At 40.2% G+C, this 19,459-nt stretch overlaps 1 protein-coding gene across 9 annotated transcripts in view; it reads right to left on the reverse strand.

Annotated features, from left to right (window-relative positions):
- sh3d19 (SH3 domain containing 19) overlaps window positions 1–19,459 on the reverse strand; it is a 255,194-nt gene that overhangs the window by 35,624 nt on the left and 200,111 nt on the right. For all 9 annotated transcript variants that reach the window (XM_069926446.1, XM_069926443.1, XM_069926440.1 and 6 more), the window contains 4 exons: window positions 12,375–12,415; window positions 7,873–8,131; window positions 4,391–4,459; window positions 3,693–3,833 (listed from right to left, as the gene is read on the reverse strand). In XM_069926446.1, coding sequence (XP_069782547.1) covers window positions 3,693–3,833; window positions 4,391–4,459; window positions 7,873–8,131; window positions 12,375–12,415 — 510 coding nt within the window. The remainder of the gene's footprint in view (window positions 1–3,692; window positions 3,834–4,390; window positions 4,460–7,872; window positions 8,132–12,374; window positions 12,416–19,459) is intronic.

Consider the following 19,459-nt stretch of genomic DNA (forward strand, 5'->3'; position numbering starts at 1 on the left):
AGTAGTCACTACAATATATTCTTTAGTCCTTAGGACACAAGACGATGAGCGGTAATCTCAGTGAGGTGCATAAAATCATGAGAGGAATAGATCACACGAACGCAGAGAATTTTTTGCCCAGAGTAGGGGAATCGGTATCCAGATGACACAGGTTTCAGGTGAGGGGGAAGAGATTTAACAGGAATCTGAGAAATAACTTGGTTTTTTTACACAGAGGGTAGTGAGTGTATGGAACGGGCTGCTGGAAGATGTGGTCGAGGCAGGTACTATTATAATGTTTAAGAAAAAATGGACAGATACAAGGATAGGATAGGTTTAGAGGGATAGGACCAAATGCAGGCAGGTGGGACTGGTGTGAGTGGAATGTTTGGGTTGGTGTTGGAAATTTTGGGCCAAAGGCCCCATTTTCATGCTGTATGATTGTGTATTTATCCATGGGTAAGTCATTAAAAAAATTGCAATAGTATAGGTTGAATTAAATTATAAAAGAGGGTGGGAAAGAGAGCAAAGGTAGAAATGGAGCAGAGAGGGTAGGAGACAGGTCAATCACTTTGCTAGAAGAAGTTTTAAAAATATTTCAGGCTTGAAATGTCTTGATACTCAGAGAACCCTTAGTCCTCAACATATGGCAATAAAATTCACAGAACAGAAAAAGCAAGCAATTAGAAAACATGGCACTGTAATGGCCTTTATTAAAAGAGGGTTTACGCAAGTACACATTACTGCAACTATGCTGGAACTGAGGTACGACTCCAACTAAAATATGGTCTACAGAGCTAATTTCCTTATCTAATGAAAGATGTAATGATGGAAAAGGCAGCACATCAAAAGTTCACTTGATGGATCCCCAGGATGGATTGGGTGAAAGAGCAGTAAGGTGAAAGGGAAGTTGTCTTTTGAGGAGAGATCGAACAGCCAGAGTTTCGAAGAACGAGAGGTGATTTGATTAAAACACAAAAATTTGTAATGGGGCTGGCAGGAATATTATTTCCTGTGTTCGTCATGTCTCAAATCATGATTAATCTTAACATAAAGGGTCAACACTAAGGAAGCAGTAAGTATTGAGAATTCTCCAACTAGGCTGTGAAGGCTAAATCACTGATTATATTCAAGGCAGAGATAAATAGATTTTGGACATTAAATGAACAAAGTAAACAGTGTGTACAGGAAAGTGGCATTCTGGTCTTAATCTCAATAGAGGGAGAATAGAAATAAAAGTTTGAATGACTTGCTCCTGCTTGTATTTCCTCTATTCTTAATTACTATTGTTTTAATTTTAACTTAAAAGATACAAATTATCTCTATTTGTGGGTGGCTTGGTTAGTGTAGTGGTTAGCGCAACACTATTACAGCACCAGTGACCTGGATTAGAATCCGGCCCTGTAAGGAGTTTGTGTGTCTCCTCATGTCCACATGGGTTTCCTCCCACTCTTCAAAATCTACTGGGATTGTAGGTTAATTGGGGTATTTAAGGCAGCATAGATTTGTGGGTCGGATGGGCCTGTTATCATGCTGCATGTCTAAATTTAAAAAAAAACTCAGCAGATCACACAGCACCCAACGTTTTGGGCCTGAGCCCTTCATCAAGGTATGCGGAAAAAGCAGACAGGTGCCGGAGAAAAAATGTAGGGGAAGGAGAGGTGGGAGGAATACAGGTAAGAGGTCATGGGTCATAGGTGGGAGGGTAAAGAGAAAAAAACTGAGGTGAGTGGGGGGGGGTAGCTCTCTGAATGGAGAGGGAAGGGAAGTCGGTGGTGAGCTGGAGGAAAGGTGATAGAGAGATGGGGGAGGGGGAGAGAGCGAGAGATGGGGTATAAACTGGAGGTCAATGTTAATGCCATCTGATCGGAGGTTTACCACACAGAATATGAGCTGTTGTTCCTCCAATTTGCAGATAGCCTTAGTTTGGCAGTGCATGAGGCCATGAATAGACATGTTGGCGTGGGTAAGGTGTGCGGAATTAAAATGGCTGAGCACTGGGAGCCCCCTGTTATTGCAGTGGACGGAGCGAAGCTCCTCAATGAACTGATCTCCAGTCTGTATCCGATTTCTCCGATGTAGAGGAGGCCACAGCAGGAGCACCGGATGATCCCTGTAGTGAAGTGCTTAGGGCCCAGAATGGTAGTGAGGGAGGAGGTGCGAGCACAGTGTAGCTTTTCTTGCGGTCACAGGGGTAGATACCAAGGGGACAGTTGGTGGGAAGGAATGAGTGGTCAAGGGAGTCTGGGTGGGAGTGGTCCCTGCAGAAACTAGAAAGGAAAAGAGAGAGAGGAAGATGTGTCTGGTGGTGGCTCAAACCCAAAATATTGGTTCCACTTTACTTCCTATAGATGCTAAGTTTCTCCAGCACTTCTGTGTATTGCACTGCAATCACTGCATCTGCAGACTTTTCTCTTTAACTTTACACAGCAATATGTGCGGCAAAGTTTGAAACAAGGCCTGACACCCCCAAAATGGTCCATCTGAAGCAAGGCATTGCCTCACGTTAAAATCTGACAAATCATCCAATTGCAAGTTAGTATTGCTTAAGCAACTGAAATTTAATTTGCATTTGTGAAATTGTGAAAATTTTAGAATAAATTATAAAGTTACTGGTTAGATCAGAAATCAAAATTTGTTGTGTCTTTACAACTGATGAAGGCTATAAAAATTATTTTTTAAATTGATTACAGTGCCAGTTATAAGAAAATATCAGTCATATTTCAGATATAACTGATAAAATTATTTTAAATTAGGAAACAGGCAAGATTGTTGGTGACTGGCACCAATCTGAACAGAAAATAGGTTGTATTTATACACCAAAATATGCATGACTAAAATTATCAGTACTTTGTCAGGTGTAGTTAAAATAAAATTAGTTTTGCTTGATTGATGCTTGGAAATGATTAGGATTGTCAATCTAACCTGCACTCCAAAAAGCTGAGCAATACTAATAAAAATGCAACCATAAACTTCCTCTTTCAAGCAGGGAAAACAACTGACTGTCAAGGTGGATGTTCTTTGCCCTTACACCTAAAGATTTTCCTCTATGAATGCAAGGTGCTGATTCCAACCCTTCTTGGGGAAGGATAATCGCCAAAGTGTTGATTCCGTTGCCTGACCTGAATGTATGGCAGCTGCAAGCCCATGACCCATCTCCACACTCACCCCTCTCCCTCCAAGACCCCCTCAACGCAAGGGTGGTGGGCGGGAGCCGTCAGGGGGTGGCCAGTGTGGGCTGTGAGAGCCACACTAGGCTGCTTCAGCCTTCGGGGCTGCTCACTGCGGCTCAAAACATGGCAGAGCAATGGCCATCTTCCCTACCCATAATCCCCTACACAACTGAATCTGTTCTGGGAACAACAGAGTGGTTCCAGTTGTGTGGGGGATTATGGGTAGGGAAGACAGCCATTGCTCTGCCACGTATTTATGATGGGTGGGACTACAGCACCAGTCGCCCAGCTTCTATTGGCTCCGATTGTTGGCGCTGTAAAGGTGTTGCGCTAACCGCTACACCAACCATTCATTTCCACCACACAAGTGCACCTGAATGTATCCTAATCCATAGTCAGGTTTATGTGTAATCATAATAATGAGCTTCTTCAGAAAACTGGATTGTAAAGTCCACTTGTCATTTTGGACTAGAATTTAACCCTGTTCAACTATATTATGTTTTTGCAACCCAATATAGAAAGCACAGACACCACACTGACCTTGCTGGTCCCTTTCACCTCCTCCTCATTCAGTGGAGTGATTAGCTTCAAATGAGATGATGCAACTATGCCAGTATCAAGTCCCTTTTGACAATAGAATGATTGGTCAACGCGCTGCTTGAGAACCAGGACCTCACCTCGCTGTTGATGCAACGAACGATTAAAAAAAATGATTAATTTAATTTATATTTTGTTAATTTCTTGTTTACTATCTCTCAGATTATCTCAGCCCACAAAATATGGTTCTACAAGATACAATAAAACCCCCAGTTTCCGGCACCTATGAGGATTGGTAGATGCTGGATGAGTGAATCTTTCGGTTGCTTGAGATTACATGTTGCATGATTGACGAACTGACTGGTAGTGGGAGCCAATTTTAAAGTTTTAACTATTTATTTTCTACAATTTTTTTGTCGGTCACTTGAAGTAGCTGGTTGCTTGAATCACGGGGACTTAAATGCAATACATGTTCTGAAGTAGAGTTTCAACCTGAAACATCAACTGTCCATTTTCCTTCATAGACACTGCCTGATATGCTGAGTTCATCCCAGCAGTTTGTGGCTTTGCTCTGGATTAAAGCATCTGCTATGGTACACAGCTGTTCAGGCAGCATCCGTAGGAAGTAAAAGGCAGTCAATGTTTCGGGCCTGAGCCCTTCTTTACCTCCAGCATTTACTGCCTCCATTCAGTATTCTTACCTGGAAAGAAAGTTCTCCTGGAACCTTGGAGTTGATGTTACACTGAGCAATCCCATGAGGCACAGGCAACTAGAAAACATTAAAAAGGAAGCACAATCTGTGAACTTTCAAATTAAAGGATGAGCATGATGCAACTTTTACATTTCAGAACGTCCTCACAAGTGATCTTTAACTGTCAAATGTTTAATATTTAATTCCAGCAATGAATCAAGTGACTAATTAAACACATTTTCGTCATATTGGTTGAATGGCTGTGTGGGTTTTGTTAGGTAAAACATCATGAGATGGGAATGTGCAGGGCTGTAACAAGATGTGAATGCATCCTTGTACTTACAAGATAAGAGAGACATTGATGGATTGAGAGGCAGGAAGCTAGCAGGGAAAGGATAGCAACAGTTTTAGTCATTGGACAAGTAATGATATGATGATGTTCTAAGCACATATCCAAGGGTATAAAAAATCACCATTTTGCTGATAACGGCAGAATGCATTCTCCGACTAACATGGTTAGTCGCAAGTGTTACAATCCGGTAATAAAGAACAAAGAACCCTGATTTCGACTCAGCCTGGTGTTTGTCTCACTCATTCATGAACAAAGCAGACCTAACAGTTTATTGATATCCATGAAAGGGGAAATAAGGCCTTTACTTAAAACTTCGAAATACTTCCACAGAATTGACTTGTAAGGCTGGATTATCACTGCTTCAACCGACAACTTCAGATTGCCTTTAATCCAATGCTGATATCAATAGATTTGGTATAAATCCTTCAACAACAAAAAAAATTAGACAAGCCAAGCCAGTTGTATACTTTTTTGTTAAAAACACATTGTTAATGTGAAAGTTACTTCTTGTAGTAAAATGATCAATTTCTTATTATAGTAAAATTATAAATTCAAATATGTGGAATGTGTTTTTGATTCTTCTGTAGATCTTCAACAGGAAATCTCATCACACTAATAAATGCAACCCAACTTCCAACACCTGTGAATATTTAAGGGCCAGTTACTGTATCTGATGCTCCCGGTGTAGTCTCCTCTACACTTTGGAGATCAGATGCAGACGCACCTTTGCTCTATCCATTTTAATTCCACTTCCCATGGCCTCATATATTGCCAAGTTGAGACCACTTGTACATTGGAGAAACAGCACTTTATATTTCATCTTGGCAGTCTCCAACCAGGTGGCATCAACATTGACCTCCAATTTCCGGTGACCACTTCCCTGTTTCCAAACCACCCCCTCCTCACTTTCCCTTTGTTCTCTGGCCTCATTCCTCCTCTTTCCCCTCCCTCACCCTATCTACCTGCCCATCACCACACTTTCTTCCCTTTGCACCCCTTCCTTCTCAAGAGTACATCTCTCTTAGCCCCTTCCTCCTATCAGTTTTTCTTCTTCCCCCATTTATTTTCCCCCATACATGTCTCTACCTATCACCTGCCAGCCTGTGCTTCTTCCCATCTTCCCCACCCTTTTATTCAGATTGCTGCCCATTTCTTGCTATTCTCACTAATTCTGGCCCGAAATGTTGACAGTCTATTGTTTTCCATGGATGTTGTCTGATCCACCAAGTTCTTCCATCACTTTGCATGCTGTTCCAACTTCAGCCATTATACAGTTTCTCACTGCAAGGTGAGGTCTATTTCCCAGAGCAATGTGAATTTAATAGGAAGAGGATTCCTGGGCATAATGCAGCTACCTGATTGGATATATTCACAATAAATCTCAAAAGAACTGCCAATCTGAAACAGAACTACTGGAGCAACATAGCACATCAGTCACAGGATTTAAAACAAAAGGTAATTTCAGACTATTTAAAAGGCCAGACTAATTATATATTCTAAAGATACATTGACACGAGAAGGCTTAATGGAAATGTTAACCCTATCTTTTCTTTCCAAATGCTCAACATTTTCAATGGTTTCCTTAAGTTACAATTTTTCAGTTAGATTCTGTATTTTCTAAATTGTCCCATTTTTACATTCTTTCACACACAATAGTTATTTAGGTTCATTTTAGAAAAGCAAATCACAGTAATTTGACTTGGTTCTATTGTAAAGTAATGAAAATCAGCTGAACTGTTACCATGTGGTTCCACACAGCTACGCAACTCAAAATTACCCCAGTGAATCACATTTTAGTGGCACTGTATTGGAAAGACGAACACACTTGGCTGTTTGTCAGTGTCTGCACAGCAAAGATCATCCAAGCCATTTATCCACATTTATTCCTTGATTCTGTCTCAAAGCAGTCAAACCACTCCATTTCTTCCTATGATTATGCTGACGACTGACCTCTTGTCATTCCATTTCTTTAAGATGCCTTGCTCACGAATACCTGATCTGTCTCAACCTATTTCCATACAGTCTTTTATCTTAAAATGGCAAGCCTCCACTTCCTAGTTCTGAGGAAAGATCACCATTGCCTGGCTCTCCTCATGCACACTGACTTATGAGTTCTTCTTGCATTTCTGTTTTTGCTTTAAATATTCTCATTCTTTGGGCAAACAGTCAAGGAATAAATGCAGCCTTGCCAATAATGCCAAAAACATATTTTGCCAACAATATTCACCCAGGAATCTGAATGCTCAGTACAGATTCCCTGTGCTCCAATTACTGTACCTTTGTCAGGTTGCTGATCCCCTGTGGGGTATTTTCCCATTTCAGGTAGTTAAAGGAATGAGTGAACGTCATAGGACAAGTCATCCAAACAACATTCAAGCAATACCTGGTAGCTTGTTGGTGGCCTCCAGATGTGTACAAATTTGTTTCAGCATAATATCTATTTCAAGAGGTGTACAGAAATTCAGGGGTTAATTTTCTATCACTGTTTTTAAACAGTGAGAAAAGGATCAAAATCTAATACCAACACTTGCAAAGAGGCCCAGACCAAACTTCTTCAAGCTGAGGAATGGCAAAGAGAAAGATAATATTATAAAGATAATTTGAGAATGAATGAGAAAAATATTGAAATTCATCATAGGACTATAGCAGTGTTGGAGCTTGATATCTTCTACTTCACTATTTTTAAATTTAAAACAGCGAATATAAAAAAAATCCCTTTGAATAAACTACCTGAAGTGAAGCAAAATGATTTAAACATACATTTCACTTTCAACTGATTATAATTGCCAGTTTTAAATCTTCAGTCCATGTTTCCGTTTTTGTGCATAGTTAAATCATCTAGAGAGCAGAGGAGTGAGGCTTAGGCCACGGAGGATGGAATAGAACCAAGTGAGGTCTTTCTGGAGGATGGAAATGAGTTCCACAAGGGTGATTCGCAATGATCCACCAGCTTTTACTTTTGAGGCGTGTCTACAGAAGGAATGGTCACTGGTCAGAAAGCTGCTCTTCGTCCTGGAATAGGACACTAACATACTACCTTCGTGAGTGGAAATAATAAAAATAAATAAGATAAGGTAAAAAAATGAAACAGTTCACTGATGATATTATCAAAACCACCAGAAGCCACCCTCTGAATTACCGTGTACTTATTATAGAGTGGGTGTCCAGGAGCTGGTCGAGGTGGAAGTTCAGGTCTTTTTTTTGGAAACACTTGACTTTTTGGACGGGCCTTCCCTGTAGGGGATGGGCTCTGCTTTCCCACAGTGTTGCTTATTTTCTGTTCAGATGAAGAACGACGGAACTGGTGAGGTGCAGCGGACACCTTTGGCGGAGGAGGTCGAGCTGGGCCTGCTTTGGCTGGGGCAGGACGTGGTGGAGGAACTTTACCTATTCTTGCCCTGGAACATAAATAAGCTGCAAGTCACGGGGTCAGAAGGCATACACATTCACCAAAAATTACTCAAATTGATCCAATCAAAGATTTGTTAATTAAGGTTCTAAGCAACCTTCTATTTTGCTTCAGAATTGCTTTACATTTTACTGAGGTATTGTGAAAAAAAATAGCTTATAAGCATCTTGAACATTTTTTCATTAAAACATGAAAGAAAATGTACAACAAACAGCTTGGAAGACCAAGGCTGGTTCTGAAAGCATAAGAGCCTTTTCTCCTAAAGATGGTTGGGTCTTGAGGAGTCACATGATGGAGTAGTGGCCGGACGGTGAACTCCAGCCCTCTCCAGAAAAGTCGGGAAAAACAAAAGAAAACATAAAGGCACAGAAATAAAAGTTACAGAAAAGTGAGTATAAAGGTGGAAAGAAGATGGCGACAAAAAAAGAAAAATCGAAAGCAACGGTAAGAAGAGAGGAAGAGAAGACAAAGGAGGAAAAAGGTGAAGGCCTTATCTGTCCGAAGAGGCCCGCTGCGGAGAGAGAAACCCGCTCCCTCAGGTCGGTAAATAATGGACTACAAAAATGGCTCGCAGAGCCGAGTAAAAGTGCGCAACCGCGCATGCGCGATACTTCGCGCATGCGCGATGCGAATGAAAAAAAACACACCGACGGGAGGGGGGACCAGCTGGGGAGTCGATCTCCACAGCCGGCAACAACAGCTGCAGAACACCTGCAGCAAGAAGAGACCACAGAAGACAATAGAAACAAGAAAGAAGAGGAGGAAAGGGCACCAAAGAAACAACAGATGGTCAACCCAGAAGAAGAAGCAGAGGAAGAGGAAGAATACAGTGAAATAGAAGAAGAAAAGAAAGGCAAGGTAAAGGATATACTTGCTCTTATTAAAGGATACATGGAGTCATTTAAAGAATGGCAAACACAGGAATTTAAGGATTTAAGAAAAAGAATAAACAACACAGAAGAGAAAATAAATAAAATGGAGATGACCTTAACAGAAATGGGAAAGAAAATGGACAAGATGGAAGAGCGGGCAGTAGCAGCAGAAATGGAGGTAGATGACTTAAAAAAGAAATTGGAGAAATCTAATAAAAAAACTAAAGAGACACAAGAACTACTAGCTCAAAAAATAGATACAATGGAAAACCATAACAGAAGAAATAACATAAAGATAGTGGGCCTTAAGGAAGATGAAGAAGGCAAGAATATGAGGGAGTTTATAAAAGAGTGGATCCCTAAGACCCTAGGATGTCCAGAACTACAGCAAGAAATGGAAATAGAAAGGGCACATAGAGTATTGGCCTCTAAACCACAACCACAACAAAAACCAAGATCTATTGTAGTAAAATTCCTAAGATATACTACAAGAGAAAAGGTACTGGAGAAGACAATGGAAAAAGTAAGAGAGGGCAACAAACCACTGGAGTATAAAGGGCAAAAAATCTTCATTTATCCAGATATAAGTTTTGAACTCCTAAAGAAGAGAAAAGAGTTCAATACAGCAAAGGCAATTTTATGGAAGAAAGGGTATAAATTTATACTAAAGCATCCAGCGGTATTGAAAATATTTATTCCAGGACAACAAAACAGACTATTCTCGGATCCAGAAGAAGCACGAAAATTTGCAGAACAATTACAAAAATAGACTGAGGGAGGAAGACGGGTAATGAGAGTTAAAATGATCACGATTGATATGTATGTGGGTAAAGACAAAAATAGACTGAGGGATGAAGACGGGTAATGAGAGTAAAAATGATCACGATTGATATGTATGCGGGTAAAGAGGTATAAGAGTGAATAGAGACAATGAGCATACATGAATGTATCTGTACTTAGAGGAAAATATAGATAGTATAGACAAGAATTAATAAGGGAAGGTAATGGAATAGAGAGAATAAGGAGGGAATTAAAAGAGTGACCTTTGTGACATATGAAAAGTGAAATCTTTTCTGGGGGAGGCGGGGAGGGGGGAAATAGCGGTCACTGCAAAATCAGTTGACGCTTGCGAGTGGATTCGCAAATCCAAATGGAGAGGGGAGATGTGGTTGTCCGACAAGGGATAAAGGACAACTCAGGAGGTGAAGGGGAGATTGGGGATAAATAAGATAGAAATAGGAGAATAAGGAAAATGTTGGATGTTGTAGGAATGTTGTCTTATAAAGAGTTGAAAATAAGAAAACAGAAATGGAAAAGGAGGAAAGGTAATGATGGAAAAACGGAAAGAGAAGATAAACAAAATATAAAAGGGCTACGCTGAACTATATGTCTTTAAATATTAATGGAATACATAACCAAATTAAAAGGAAGAAACTACTAAATTTAAATGAATAAATGTATTCCATTAGAAAAAATAACATATAGGTTAAAAAATAATATTGAAATATTCGAACAAGTATAGGAGCCTTATATTAAATACAATAGCGAAAACCTACCGGGGACAAACATTACCTAAGTTGATGGAAGGAGAAGGAAAGAAAAGAATGGACTCAGTAGAATTTCTGGTGTAATTTTGTTGAATGACAACATTGTCTGACTGGCTTAATGCAACCTAGATTGTATACCTAAAATGGATGAGAGGGGGCGGTGGGGAGAAAAAGTCACTGTATATGTGTGAAAAAGAAATAGTGTATATCATGGCTAATGTGATTTATGGTGTGAAAAATAAAAAATTAAAAAAAAAAAAAAAGATGGTTGGGTCTTTTAGACTGCAGAAAATTAAAGGGACAAAGAATGGAATAGCACCGGAACAGGCACTTTGGCCCATGTATCTGTGCCAAACACAATGCCCAAATCAAGTTATCCCTCCAACCTCTTCATTTTCATGTTTCTATCAAGAAGCCTCCTAAATGGCCACCATTGTATCTAATTCTAACACTACTCCTGGCAGCCTGTTACAGGCACCCAACACTCTCTATGTAAAATATTTGATGCACATATCTCCCCTAAACTTGCTCCCCCTCATCTTAAACCAGCATCCTCTCATGTGTAATGTGTTTGCCCTGGGGAAAAGATTCTCACTGTCCACTCCATGATTATATAAATCTCTATCAGGTCTCCCCTCAACCTCCTACACTCAAGAGAAAATATCCCAAGTTTCACCAATCTCTCCCCATATCTCATGCCCTCTAAATCAGGCAATACTCTGGTAAATCTCTTCGGCACTACTTCCAAAGCCTCCACATCCTTCTGGGTGACCAGAATTAAACACAAGGCTAATTATCGAAATGTAAATTTGATTGATTTGAGAAAATCAAACAGACTTGATTGTTATTTAACTCTCCCTCCTTTGTATTAAATATATTACTGGAGGGTAGAATGAACATGGAAGTAGCAATGGCATGTGGGGGTACGAAGAGGGGAGGGAGAATGTGAGAGAAGGATGAGTTGGGAAGTGGGGAGAGAGTGGAAAGTTCAAGGCAAAAGTCGTGCGTGGATTGGTCGAGTCAGTCGGGAAGGTGGAAGAGGCAGCAAGGTTTCAGATGGGAGAAAGAAAGCATAGGGAAGAGGGAATATGGCAGAGGATAGACGGTTGTGGGAAGCTGAAGAGAGGGTAATGGGGGTAGAGGATTGTGTTAGAAGAGGCGGTCAGAAATCAGGGCAAAAGAACTAATGGTGGGAAGGGGAGTTATTGAGAAGTATTGAGAGTGCAGAGAGAACAGGTCTCATTGTGAGGGGGTGAGGGTGGGATTGAAGAAGCAGTGTTATAGTGGAGGGAAGGAGAAAGACCACAGAGGCATGGTGTTGGTGGGGACAGAGAATGATGGACACAAAGCTTGACTGACATTAATTTATTCTGCTGTGTGTATGTTATTATGTGTGCGTAAATAAGAACATTTCCCAGCATGCAGTGCTCGTGGTTGGGCAGTAATTGGAAGTGATGTGTATGAGGGGAGTCACGAGTATTGCCAGTTACTGTCAGTTGAAGGCAGTTGGAAGTCATTCGAGCCAGTGGAAGCAACACAAGGAAAATAAAGTCAGTTAACTGATAAACCCACATAAAGTCATTCTTCTTGAAAGAACAAACATAACAATGAACTACTCACTTGCACAATCAAGTTCAGCTTTTTAACTTTTGTTTCAGATTTCAACATTTGCAGATAATTTTGTTTTTATTTGCAGCTGCAAGTTCAATAATTGTGGAAGTGAACAATACTGCTACTTTCCATGAAATGCACGGCTCCAGATTACAAATTCTCATTTCATATGAGAAGTTGCTTTATAGCTGCATATACTTACAAAGACTGGCTTGATGCTGGTCTTGGAAAGTCACAATTCTCCTAAAACATTGAAAAATAAGTGAGTAACAGGAGCTGAGCAGTAATAGAACATACATGCAGCCAATCTAATAATATCTGAACCTATTCAAAATATTGTTCCCAGTCATTATATAGTGATGGCATTGAAAGAAAAGAGGAGAAAGTTTTGTTATCCCTTTGGGTGGAGAATTTATGGTAGGCACTGTGGAACTCAGGAGAACACAGGTTTTAAGTCCAATTTTAGTTTCACAACCATAAGCTGTTCCACCATTTAAATACACGTTTAAAGGAATTAAAATAATGCATTGTGTTAACAGATGCTTAACTATAGGGATCTACATTAACTGTAAAAATCAGAACACATTGCAAGACATCCGGTTTCATTTCATGACTGACATTGCCAGGTGCAACATTTTTAGCCTGAATGAACTGTTCTAGATACATTCTCAAATTCACCAACTGGTCAGTAACACAGTTGTACCGTTGCTGAATTATGGAACCCATTGAATAGCTCTTCTTCCGAAACTGACTGAGAAGAATGAGGTGGATTCTAATAAAAAGTAGATGTCTTGCTGCCCTATATTACTGCCACAGTAACAGAGGGGATTAGGTGGTCATTAATCCAGCCACTGGTGTCTGCCATGTCACTGCAAATGCAGACTTTTAGCTTTTCCTCATGGACAATGATCCAATCCAACAGGTGCTAGTGTTTGATCCAGGATTATTGTCACTTCTGTACTTGTATCTCAATTTAACTGGGGTTTGCTATGACAAGGAGTGCTCTGAGCATTCAGCAAGGGATTGTCCATGAAGGCTCTGATCTCCATAATGTTGAGTGGAAGTTGTCTGTGGATGGTTACTTTTAATGTCCAGTATCCATTGCTCAACAGGAATGCCATGGACTTCACTGAACAACATCTTGATCCAGTGGAAAGGGATACAGAGATAACTGTCACAAAACATAATTTACTGAGGCTTCTGAGGCTTGGACTACAAAGTGGACAGCAGAAAATATTCAATGATGTGAATAACTGTAACATCTTCAGAAACTCCTGGGAGCTTTGAACATGACTGGTCAAAGTGGAGAATCAACATTCAGAATGGCATTGAAAACCTCCTGCACTGTATAAGCATTGAAAGACACAGTCTACTTCACAAGTTGTCTGTCTGTTCACCCACTCCCCCTACAGTCACCATCTGCTGAAAAACCTGCACTTCCCACATTGGCCTCAGTAGCTGCTTCATAAACCATAAAACCAGAGTGGAACCAATTCGATCCGGAAGGATTATCTAAGGCACCTATCACCATGATCCTTATTGCATTCACTTTCAAAATGGGTGTTATATTGTGATCTGGGATGTGGGTCTTTAGATTGTGCAACATTAATGTGCATTAAATACATTAATGTACAGCCTCTCCAACGTAATAAAATGTCTCTAGACATAGCAATCCAAGTAAAATTGGCCTTTCATTTAATACGGCAATTGTTGCTTTGGTAAGAGCCCAGGAAGGCCCAATGTCTTGCATTCTATAGCCCCTTTTACACTTGCATCCTACTAAACTAGCCGTTCAATGTCGGGGATAGGAATGGCGTTCTGACTACTCTTAACTGGGATACTGAATGCTTTCACACTTGCACCCCATCCCTGGGGCTATGATGGGCTTGCCCTCAATCCTGATCAATGTATTATGATCTTATATTTGAACAAAATTAATCATGCCTAATTATAACATAATTAAGCTTTATGTACAGCACAGTATGAGCCCTTCAGCCCCTGTTGTTGGGCCAACCTACATAAACCTTTATAAGGGACCGTGAGAAAGTGCTAGCAATTAATATCAAAAGCAGACAATTTTTAAACAGGTGGGAAAGTTGGTAGCTCTATACTGTACAATTTTGAAATACTATGGGAAAAAGCGATGGCGGACCTGCCCTCCCAGAATTCCGTGCAGCAGAGAAAGGGTTGTATGCACGGAGCACTCATGGAGGGGTTTCTCTGCTGCACGGTATTCTGGGAAGTCATGTTCACCATCACTTTTTTCCACATGGTCTTTATAAATTGTACATGATAGCGCTATCAACTTTCCCACACTGCTTAAAAATTGTCCGCTATTGCTATTTATTTCCTCTCTCTCTCTTCCGCTGCAACTTTCCCATGGCAAGGTTTATACTCCATTTTAATCTTTTCTTCCTTCACGCAAAACTTGGATCATTTCAATCCCACAATGCAAATGCCTGTTCTACACAGCCGGTGTCTGCAGATGCTGAGGATTATACTATGGACTGAGGCAGTCTATCTCCAGAGTGAGATAATATTGAGAAGATTTTCCATTCATACTAGCCCCTTTTTAGGCCGATTGGCTGTTAATTCTTGGGTCCACTTGCAAGTGTAAAAGGGACTTGAGTTGCTCCAGATGACTGTTTTTTTGCAAAATAATCTTAATCCCCTGCTGGAATGCTCAAAGTTTCCAAAAAAAAAGCATAAAGTTCTGCAAACCTTTGCTGCTTCATTTGTAGTGGTAGCAAGGTTGTTGTTCATTTCACTCATTGATAAAAACACATCATTTATGTACATGGGTGCATGTGAGAAGCATTTTCGTTGACTACTTCATTCTTTACAATTTACTTTGGTTATGATGTGTTTTCCAGGTAACCCTCACCCCCTTACCTCCCACCCCACCCCACCCCACTCCAGCCTGAATTAAAGCCCACTCAGTGTCATTATCTTCAATTGCTGATAGGTAAATTTATTAGTTTGACGTAAAAAAAATTTTTAGTTCCAGAATGTTTTTGTTTTTTTTGGCAATCGTAAGCAATCTCCAAGGACTGAATCAGCAGTTCTCCACAGGAAATACTGAAACACAACAGGTTTTTAATTATCTAATACAAATGAAGCAAGCAGCACTCCCAGGCAAACAGAAACCCTAGTTTGCAAATAACAAAGTTGAGGAACCAGTGCTGATGGAGGGTAATTGGCAGAGTGTGTATCCTTACTTAATAGGATGGAAATTTATTTTTAATGCCGAGATCACTCAGGAATGTTATTTTGTCATTTTTTTTCTCTTAAAAATGAACATATTTTATTCTCATTTCAGACTCCTAGGCTGCCCCCCTTCCAAAAATAAATGAAGTAATCTGTTGGAAGAGATTTAACACTTAGGAGACAAAAATTGGCACCAATCCAAGCAGTAAAAACTGTTGCAGGCAGTACTAAAATTATGGGTGACTTTCTCTCATTTGCTGAGTGATTAAGAGTTCTGGAAATCTTAAATCCAATATAATTGTGTTGTGCTGGTGGAGTTGAAGAAAGAAATATTGGGAGAAGGAGAATGAATTGTCCCAGCTCTGTTGCCTTGTGTATCCTTCCTTTACATCTACACTCCACCCATCTTAGTCTCATATCATGAAATATCATTGCTACAACTGCCTCTCCTCTACATTCTCTTTGAAATTTGTGCAGGATTTAATTGCGCTGTTGAAATAGCAAAGAGATTTTGTCCCTAGTTAAATAAATATTAAATGCAACAGAAATTTTCCCTACCTCCAAAACCCTTATGAGGAAGACTAATAAGAATATACAATTATCTCATGTGAAATAATAAATATAATATTTAAAAACATTTAAAGTGGAATCTCTCAAAGGATGCAGGCTTAATGACACCATGAGGCTGGGAATAGATTCAGGTCACTTTCACTAAACCTCTGATGGCCCAGCCCTGTAATTCATCTTTCACTGCTGCATGTGAACTGAGCTGTCTTCATGCTCATAGACAGTCTGCACTCAGGATATGAGTTAGATTTGATGCAGGGCATACCCCCACCTAACTACTTTAATCAGCAAAGGCCGATGAAGTTTGTCAAAATGCCACGAACAATAAAACTTTAAAACTACCAATTTGCATAGAATTATATCAGAGTCACTTTATTGTCCTTTTCATAGACCAACGCATAAAAATGAAACTGTTTCCCTGAACAGTGCCCATAAACACAACACAAGGCCCACACCAAAAACAATCTGACAAACAAGACAAAACAAGACAGTCCATGCACACGCCACTCAGCCTATCAGAGAAGCCGTTGCGAACCTACACGCCACCATCACAAGCAAGAAAAACAGCAAGCATAACATCAGACAAAACATATAACCAAGTCCTAACCACTTTATCCACCCAAGAAACCATCTTGAGCACACTTGCAGTAAGAACACACTAAACAACACAAAATTCACAAGGGACCCCAATTAACAAATAACCTGTATACAATACAGCAATCAGTAGGTCCAGATAACAGGCTTGATAGCAGTAGGCAAGATCTTAAATGTCCACTATTTCCTGTACAAATCCGCCACTCAGTCTATTGTCCCCAAATTCTGCAGTTCAGTGACTTTGAGCCATTGTCCAGAAGGGGAAACCCCCACACTGTGTCCATGGTAGCAAACGTCACTGCCAACTCACTCCTGCTACGACCAGAAGTCTTGGCATCACCAATCTGACAGCTTAATGAAGATCACTCTCCACACAAGAAGTTTGTGGAGGTTTGTTATGACATCAGAAACCCTACAGAGGTGTGGTGGAAAGAGTGCTGACTGGCTGCATCACAGTCTGGTATGGAAACACCAATACCCCTGAGTGTAAAGCCCTCCAAAAGGTAGTGGTCACACCCAGGACATCATAGGCAAAACCCTCCCCACTATTGAGAACATGTACAGGGAGCAATGCCATCGAAGAGCAGCAGCAATCATCAAAGACCCACACCACCCAACACGTGCTCTGTTCTCACTCTTGCCATCAGGAAAGAGGTACAGGTGCCACAAGACTCGCACCACCAGGTTCAGGAACAGCTGCTCCCCCTCCACCATCAGACTCCTCAACAACAAACTGAGTCAGGGACTCATTTAAGGACTCTTACTTGCACACTTTATTGATTTTCTTTTTGTTCTCTCTGTATTGCAGTTCTTTGGTTGTTTACATGATTACATTGTGTGCAGTTTGTTTTTTGCAATAACAATAAGTGGTAATTCTGCTGTGTCTGTAGGAAAAAGAATCTCAGGGGTATTGATGTCATGTATTTACTCTGACAATAAATCTGAATCTGTGTCTTGAATCACACGGAAGAACTGGAAAATTGCCACTTCAACTTGGAGGTGTATTTCTAGACTACTTTTTTTTTGGATGAATTTTTGATTTTTATGGGATAAACATGTGCACTTTGAAAGCCTCCGGTTATGCATTTATTTTTTACATTATTACTGAGAAGGAATTACAGGAATAGGCAGAAGGTTTTGGATGGATTTGAAATAAATATTTGGAAGACACCAGAAGTAAGGTGAAAGGGCATAGCCAGGGAGCAACAAACACAGGAACTAAGGGTGAACTAAAGCTGATGAGAGTTAGAACCAGCAACAAAGTTTTTGACAACCTCAGGTATATGGAGGTTAGAATAAGGGAGGACAACCAGAAGTTAATTGGAACAGTTGTTAACATATAACAAAGGGACGGAGATTCTGATAAGTTCAGCAGTTGATGAGCCGAAGAAGCAGCAAAGTCAGACATAGTCGCAAGAAATATGAATATGGAGTCTTGTGATATCACACGTGCATGGATCCCAACATGGGGTCAAATATAACACCATGGTGTCTTCGGCTACCAGAGAGATGGATGGGGTATTTACTAGGGAATGGAGGCTGTCACCGAGATTAAAAACATCTAAAATATATCTGGAGGAAATCTTAGATGAAGCAGGTAAGTGTGTCAGACACGCGATCAACAAAATGAATACAAAGGACAGTTTAAGGAACATTGTGGTGAGATTGAGCTGGGTGTGATCAGGATACATGTGGAAACTACCAGCATATTTGTATGATGCTAAGAGGCACTGTATGTTCATGAGTAAATATACTTGAGATAAATCTTTGGAGGATACCAAATGAAGTGTCCAGGTGCAGAAGAGAAAAAGCTCCTGATGATCCCTTAAGACTGACTAAGAAGATAACTAGGTGGATGATGGTGAAGGGGACAACAATTTGGTCAACCTTGTCAGCAGAGGAATTCAATATACAAAAGTGCTGGAGAAACTCAGCAGGACACACAGCATTCATAGGAATCAAAGATATATAACCATCATTTCACGCCTAACCCCTTGGTCAAGTCAGGCTCAGTCCGAAATATTGGATCTTTACTTCCTATGGACACTGCATGATCAGCTGAGTTTCTCCAGCAATGTTGTGTTTTAAACTGCAATCACAGCTTCTGCAGACTTTCTTCTTTAACTCAACAGCAGAGATACTCTTTGATTACAGCAAAGATAATGCAATTGATGACCTTGACAAAGTCCATTTCAGTACCGTGCAGGAACAACGACACCTTTCGTCTCTTCACTGATAACTGAGAATAGAATGATAAAACTCAGCAGAATTAGATCTGATCTGCCTTTTTATGACAGGATATACCTGAGTACTTTTCTACTTTGGCAATTAGCTGCCAATTTTACAGTCATCCTGAGACTGCTTAGCTCGAAAAGGTGGCTGAAGTTCGAGTCTTTAGCATCAATCTCAGGGTCCAAATCCTTTCCTGTAAAAATTTGCTTAGGCTTTTTTTAATCATTGTGTGGAATGAATCAAATAGGTTGAAGACAAGTCATCAATTTAAATTCAGTAACAGTTAAGGTGACCACTTGCAATCACATATTACTTTCACCAGCTTATGCTACCTGTACCATAGAAAATGAAATCTTACACAGTTCCCTGATGAAATCTTCTTCTTAAGTAGTCCCTCAGGGTTGAAGATAACTTATTTTCACTCCATTTTTGTGGCATTGGAGGTGGCTAATGAGACCTATGCATAATCTGGATTAGCCACAGTTGGGGAAAGATGTATTTGACAGGGTGGGAGGTGAGGTTGTTTGAGAGTTCCATGTTCCATTGAGAAGAGTCAATTAAATAAATAATATTTCCTAGTGTGATAATGTACGTAACCAGCTCAATATTATTGAGTCATCACACGTACTAAATACAAACTGAATCTCCTAGCTACTTCCTTCATATTTATGTTATATTCATATTCTT

This window comes from Narcine bancroftii, chromosome 3 (assembly GCF_036971445.1).
Source record: "Narcine bancroftii isolate sNarBan1 chromosome 3, sNarBan1.hap1, whole genome shotgun sequence".
Classification (NCBI taxonomy): domain Eukaryota; kingdom Metazoa; phylum Chordata; class Chondrichthyes; order Torpediniformes; family Narcinidae; genus Narcine; species Narcine bancroftii.